The sequence below is a fragment of the Onychomys torridus genome, chromosome 4 (genome assembly GCF_903995425.1).
Source record: "Onychomys torridus chromosome 4, mOncTor1.1, whole genome shotgun sequence".
NCBI classification, from domain to species: Eukaryota; Metazoa; Chordata; class Mammalia; order Rodentia; family Cricetidae; genus Onychomys; species Onychomys torridus.
Genome location: NC_050446.1, coordinates 77,538,191 through 77,545,380, shown reverse-complemented (window position 1 = coordinate 77,545,380; position 7,190 = coordinate 77,538,191). Strand labels below are relative to the sequence as shown.

The 7,190-nt window shown below is 49.4% G+C and overlaps 1 protein-coding gene across 5 annotated transcripts in view; it reads left to right on the top strand.

Annotated features, from left to right (window-relative positions):
• Window positions 1-1,041: 1,041 nt before the first annotated feature.
• Window positions 1,042-7,190, top strand: part of Cd44 (CD44 molecule (Indian blood group)) — an 86,479-nt gene continuing 80,330 nt past the window's right edge. For all 5 annotated transcript variants that reach the window (XM_036184575.1, XM_036184574.1, XM_036184573.1 and 2 more), the window contains exon 1: window positions 1,042-1,256. In XM_036184575.1, the coding sequence (XP_036040468.1) occupies window positions 1,184-1,256 (73 nt within the window). In that variant the 5' untranslated portion in view covers window positions 1,042-1,183. The remainder of the gene's footprint in view (window positions 1,257-7,190) is intronic.

Sequence of the window (7,190 nt, the reverse complement as noted above, 5' to 3'; positions counted from 1 at the left end):
TTTCCTGTTTTCAACCTTGAAATGTCTCCCTTGAAGAAAATGGCAATTGTACATCCTTCTCTGAGATTTATCAGGTAAGACATAAGGGGGAGTGTATTAAAGTTTGTAGAGAAGGATCATATATGCAAACAAGAGAAATGATAAATGTGTATGTAGATATGAGGATAGATAAAATTATGGAAGGGGAATGTGTACGTGCATCAGCATGTTGGAGGATGAACTGGGAATGTGATGGAGGAGTGTGAGCTTAGAAGAGCTGTGAAAAGGATTTATGGAATGGTGGATGAAAAGTTGTACAGATGGATGAATGTAAGAATTGGTAGACAGAGTATGGCTAGGTTAGTGCATATATAGGAAGATGGGTGGACAGGGGAATGGATGGATGGATGTGTGAGTCCTAGGAGGACATAAAGAATTAGTAGATATTTGAGAGCCTGGGAAAGGAGGCTGACAGCATGAACATGTAGTATCAGATGTGATTCCCAGAGCTGGTCATCACTAGGTCTCCCTGAGCAAAGATCCACTGAGCATTTGGGACTTCTCTCAGAGGGAAAGAGGAATGGGCACTCCCACTAATTCCCCTCTTTCCAATCCCCACCCTGGCCTGGAAGACACCATCCTTCCAACAGGATCTTCTTCTGGTCTCAGCTCCTCCCTAGGATATGTCCAGCTTCCTGGGAAACCCAGACAGTCATTCCCAAGCCAGGTTCCCAGAAGTTTAGTGGCAAAGAAGAGGCCTGAGGCTGAACTCAGAGGGCTGAGGTCACAGGACCTAGTCAAGCTCCCTGTCAAGGCAGTGCTCCCAAAAGGCAGGAGGCTCGCCAGAGAAGGAAACCTGTGGACTGGCCTGGGGGATGGGACATGGGCAGACGGGGGCGGCGGTAATTCTCAGCTACCAGGGAGAGCAGGGCTTAGGAGCAGCCGCGAAGGCAGGCTGGTGTGTCTTTAAACCTCCGCTGGCTGCTTAGTCACAGCCCCCCTCGCTTTGGGTGTGTCCTTCGCACGCTCCCTCCCTCTTAGGTCACTCTTTCAAAGCCTGGAATAAAAACCGCAGCCAACTTCCGAGGCGGTCTCATTGCCCAGCGGCCCCTAGCCTGTGACAGGTTCCATTCATCCTCCTTGCCCCGCTCCCCGAGACCCTCTTTAAGAGGCGACTAGATTCCTCGGTTCCATCCTGCACACCATGGACAAGTTTTGGTGGCAAGCAGCATGGGGGCTCTGCCTCTTGCAGCTGAGCCTGGCGCAGCAGCAGATCGGTGAGTGACTCCTAGCCTGGGCGGCGGGATGAGAACGTCTAGTGTAGGAAGACTCCTCCAGGATACCCCTGGGTTGAATCGTCCGGGGAGGGAATGCAGTGAAGTGGGCTCAGCAAAGCAAAGCTGGGTTTCGGGGCTGTGCTGTTGAAGAGAGTTTGTTCTTGGGAAGCGCCGCTTTGGTGAAAGGAAAAGAGAAAGGGAGAAGAAAGTTGGCTGGGCAGGTTGCCCACCGCAGATTTTGGGCGAGGTCGCTGGCGCTTGCCGGAGCACATGGCGCAAAAGTAACTGTACTCTTGGATGCACGCTGCTGGTGTTCGGACTAACAGGCTCTGGTGCCCCGAGGCTCCCCAAGCACCGCTGGACTTGCCCTGGGCGTCAGAGCAGAGCCGGGGACTGGGGCAGAATTGGAGCGGGGGACTTGTTGAGAAGTCACAAGGTGGCCACAGAATTGCAAGCCAAAGAGCTGGCAATGAGCTTTTCGGAAAGGAGCCCCGGAAAGCTAAAGAGAGTGAGTCCCAGGCTCAGACTGGTTTTCGGGACTCTTACAGTTTGCTTTGGTCACCAACTGCTTTAGCTTGTGGGAGCTTGAACCGGTTCTGTGTTGAGGAGGCTCTGAGCGCCCAAGAGGTTCTAGCCTGGCCCAAGGAGGACACATAACAGAAGCAATGATTAGCCCCAGTGCCCAGTGCTTGTAGCCCCCTGGTTCTGCCAGTCTGGGCAAAGTCAGAGGGCAACACTGTTCAGACTCGCTGCCTGGCAGCTTCAGAGCAAGAGGGGACCTGTATCAGGGTAACACACAAACTTTAGTATAGAGACCTCAGTATCCCATCTATATAAGGTTGGTGACTTTGGTGGCTGTGGTGGGGAGGAGTTGGGGTCAGGTATTCAGTATGGCTCAATTCCAAGCATTCCCTTCCTTTGTCTATATATGAACAGATAATTCCACGACCGCTTTGTTTAGCACCAGCACGGTTGAGTTTTCTTTTAAGAAGTGCCAGCTAGGTCGTTAAGTCAGCTAGCTCAGCCTACAGTGAGTTCCTCTCAGTAGAAATTTATTAAACCCAGTTGGGTGGGAGTAGTCAACTTGGCTATTTTACACGTGCTAGATGGAGATCATCAATTTTGAATTCTGATGCAGAAGTAATACAAATAATAATAATAGCAACATGACTCTATTGGCCATTTACTGTACCCCTTTACTGTACTAGGCTCTGTGTTAGGTATTTTACCCATGCTATCATATTTTTATCCTCATGGTGGTTAAGTGACAAGTGTCCACTATCAAGTGCCTTTTGTTTTTAACAGTAGGGAAACAGCCGCTGGGTGAGGTTAAGTGACTTCTAGTATTCACATAGCATGGGGTGCTGGGTGTGAACTCAGGCTCATTAAGTCCCATAGCTTGGGCTGTGATGGGACATCTGAATATCTGGACAAAGCCAGTAAGACTTCAGGCGTTCTGGCCAGTGGAGGCTTTCAAAGGGAACCAGAGCTCCAAGCGGCCCTTGGAAAGCAGAAACATCCAGGATGGGTGGGGGAAGGGCAGGGAGAGCCCTGGACCTGGCTTCTGAAGAGAGGAGAAAGGTTCAACACCCACATCTTCGGCTGTGGCTGAGGAGTGGAGCCCCTGTATTTTCCTAGCCTGTCCCAGGGCTATTCTAAAAAGTCTACTCCTAGGTCTTTGGTTCCCTTCTGACCCACCGGGGGAGTCAGGCCCGAGAGATCAGCAGGTCCTCTACTGCTTTGGGATTTTCACCTTCCTGTTGTATACTGTGGCACCAGGAGAAACAGGGCAGAGGGCCAGTAGTAGTGACTGCCTGGGCCTGGCTTTCATGCCCTTGTAAAGTGGTTGGAAAGGAAGTGAGACTCGGAAATGAGATGTGACTTAGAGGATGTGGGCCTGGGTAGGCAGAGGAGAAGGAGAAAGGGCGGAGAAGAGAGGCATCACAGTTGCCCCACTCTGGGAGCAACTGGTTTTGGAAGATGAAGAAGCTTTGAGAGCGGGGAAAGTTTCAGAGGGCAGAGGTGGGGTGACAGGAGAGCCTGTCCGAGGTTGTATCAGAAGTCAAAAGGAAGAAGTGTCCCTAGATAGGCAAGCAGCGCCAGATACCCTGTGCAGCCGGGAGAAAGCAGCCGGGGTGGAAGGCAGGGGGAACGAGTCTCCATATGTACGTGTCCTTTCTTCCATAGCCAGAGAGCATTACTAGCCAATTATACCTCCATTGTTGAGAAAGAGGGGAGCATCTGAGAGTCTTGGGGCTTAGGGGCAGCAGGCGTCCTTCTGCTGACTCAGAGCATTCTGGAAACCTCTTTCCACTGGCAGTTAGAGCCCTGGCTGAGTCTTCCCATTTGAAGAAATAAGGAAGCAAGCTCCATCCTGGCTGAAGTTAGTCTTGATTCATTCAGTTATTCCCCGGCACACATAAGGACATCTACTTCCTTCCAAAGCAGTGATGAGTTGATGTGGCGGAGATGCTGGCAGCTGAGGGAAAAGTTTCTATTTTCTGCCAACTTCCCCCTACACAGGAGGGGACGCTGGAACACGTGAAATTCCTGGTCTATGACAGATCTCCTTCCATTCATTCCAGAAAAGCCCTGATTCACTGTCATAGACTCAGAGATAGGGACTTTAAAGATCATTTAGCGGGGGAAAAAACCCTCCTTTTTTTCCCAAGAGGAAGCAGACCATGGGAGACAGGGATTGGTGACTTCCCCACTATGTGAGGGCATGAGGACGTCCCTGAAATGTTCTATTCTCTGGAGAACTGAAGGGGTCCCACCCTCCCCACTGCATAGCTGAGGAGGAGGGTGTGGCCAGTTGGGGGTGTGGCTTAACATTGTTTTAGCACCTTCAGTACTACCTAACACACTCACCACAGCTTTTTATTTTGTGGCTCAATATACCCAGTTTGAGTTTAAGAATAATGATCATTGTATCTTCCCCTAAAGGAAATTGATGCTCAAGACAGTTCCTCCTTGTTTTAGGGCTTCTGATGCCTCCTGAGCATCACTGAAAAGCTAGGAGTACCCCATTTTAAAATCATGGCATGTTGCTACTGCCACTTAGCATATGAAGTCCTTAAGAAGCACCACCCACTGCTCGGATGCATTTAGAGTTTAGCGGTAGGTTTTCTTTCTTTCTTTTTTGTTTTTTGTTTTTTGTTTGTTTGTTTGTTTTTTGAGACAGGGTTTCTCTATGTAGCTTTGCACCTTTCCTGGAGCTCACTCTGTAGACCAGGCTGGCCTCAAACTCACAGAGATCTGCCTGCCTCTGTCTCCCGAGTGCTGGGATTACAGGCGTGCGCCACCACCTCCTGGCGCGGTAGGTTTTCTTACACAGCCTTGCAATAGCCATGCACATTAGTACTTTCCTAACACCATTTTCCTGATAAAGATATAGAAGCTCAGAGATAATGGGACTCATCCAAGGACACAGGGGTAGAATTGGGGTGCCTCCTCATCTAATGTCACCCATCACAACCTTTGGAGGATTCCAGAAACAGTATGCTGTCTCTCACTGTTCCTGTCCCCTGCAGTCCGCAGAGTGATAGTCAACAGCTTCTCCTGCCACTCTCCAGCAGACTGTAGATTCTCGGCAGCTCTCTGCCTTGCCCTCCTCTGTCCCTTTCCCCGGACTCAGCCACAGCTGTCAGAGATGCCAACTTAGTTATTTATTGCTAGAATAAGTCAGTTCCTTTATCAGAGGCCGGTTGCCCCTTTAGACATGCTCTCATTTGTAGGCTTGGCAAAAAGGGAGAGGTTACTCCTTGCCTAAGAGACAAGTCAGGGCAATGCCCTCTGCCTGCAAATTAAGAAAGGCCCCGCAGACGCTCTCATGATTCCCTCACGGGCATTTTAGAGGCAGTGACCCATTGAGAACCATTGTTATGTACTCTTTGGATGGTTATATGTACCCCATTTGAGGGGAAGTCTTGAAATCCCAGGAGTGGGTTGACATGGCTTTCTAGAGAAGCCACAGATCTTGAACCAAAATCCACTGAGAACTTCCAGGAGACATGTGGCCACCCAAGTGGGTAGACTCAGCTCCACTAATGAACAGGAGGTGTGGGAGGAGAGATGGCTTCCCCAACAGCCTGTCCTAGGGCTGGGGACAAGGTATGAGCTGCAGGCATGTTTCCTCAGTACCTCCATTTTAGCAACCCCACCCAGACCGTGAGAGGGAAATGATTCTTGTGAAAGAGTGAGCTGGAGCAGGTGGCAGCAGCTTCCTGGCCCCGTGGAGTTTTCAAAGGGGATCTTCGCTACTTCACAGAGAAGTTCTTGGGGTTTGCACAACCAGAAGCCAATGACTCAATTTTCTTTGCGCCTCTGCTTGAGTGAGGACACTAGTTGTTTATTTTTTTTATTTTTTAGGAGGGGCTTAAATTTGAGCCCCACTTTCCCCTCACTGAGCAAGTTGACATTTTTCTTAAACATGTACTCCTGGGGCCAGTGTGGAACTCAGTGATGGAGTATTTGCCTAGTATGCATACTAGCTCCAAACTGGCCAGCAAGGGTTTGGGGAGCCAGGGCCATTAGAGCAGAATGGGAAGAATTCCTCTGCTATCAGTTTTCTGCAGGCCCATGGACTCCCCTAATGTAAAGGATTATATCTCCACCATCTTTGTGGCCCAGTACCCCAGTGTTGGCCCACAATGAGGGCCAGAAGTGTTGAACTGAATAATATCTCAAATAGAGAACTAAGAGTTTTCATGTATAGAGGCATGCTGACCGACATACTGAATGTGCAAATCTGTTTATGTGTATGTATTACACGTGTTACATGTGACAGCATGCTGATGACTCTGTTGCCACCCTGCACAGGGTGAGGAGAAGGCTTGGCTGGCCAGCTGCTTCCAATAGGGCTTATATGTTGTCTTCCCAAGCAGAGTCTGCCTGCCTGTGGCTTTGGTGGCTGCTGGCCGTGGGGCCAGTGTAAGGGGAGGGTTAGTGAACGGCTGGGTGACAAGGGAGTGGGGTGCTGACACCAAACCCACACTTAAACCTCAAAATGAAATACTGTCCAGTAATGGCTGGCTTTGGGAGTTGCTGGCCTGAGACTTGAGTCCTTAGGGAAGAGGCCCACACAACCTCTGATCCACACTTGCTTCTGGCAGGTGGCAGCAAGCAGGGAGAGAAGCAGAAACACTTCCCAGAAGATTCTGGTATCTTCTATGGCCTGCTATCCAAAATGACACCACTACTCCCCCAAAGTGGCTAATCTGCAGGAAGCCTGGCAGCTAACAGGACACCCTATCGGCTTCCTTTGCATAGTTTTTGCCCAGTACAAAGTTGCTCACAACTGAACCAGATCCGGCTTTCCCTTGGACCAGCTTCCCACCAATGCTCAGAGAGCCAAACACAGAGATGAGGGGATGATATTGTGGGGGCTAGACTCACAGAGCCAACCCCCACCACAAGGTTGGGGTGCATCAGATGCTTGGGTGTGCCCTCCTGAGGCAAGTGTCCCTCCTTTGTGCAAGTGTGTGCAGACAGATTCTAAGTGGGTGGGGATGGCTTGAGTCACCAAGGAGGAGATTTGCAAAACTCATGTCCCAAGAACCTTCCTCAAGTTTTCAGCTTCTGAAAGTAAAGGTTAGTTGCAACACTCCAGGAGGAAGGACTCAGTCATAGGAGCAGTGATTTTGAGCATACCATACCTTTGTCAACGGCTGGAGGTTCATGCATTTTGAGAGTTCCTACACCTTTTGTGTTTGAACTTTTTGGTGGCTAATTATAGGTTTCTGAAATATTGTTTGCCAATGTTAATAATCATAATAAACAGAATTGACATTCTCTTTGTTTTCTATATACTAACTTGGTTAAATTATATACCAATCTCATGAAAACAATTCTTTTATTACCCCCTTTTCACATATGAGGTAACTAGGCACAGAATTTAAGTAAATGGTTGAAGGCCATATGGTTGTAAAGTGA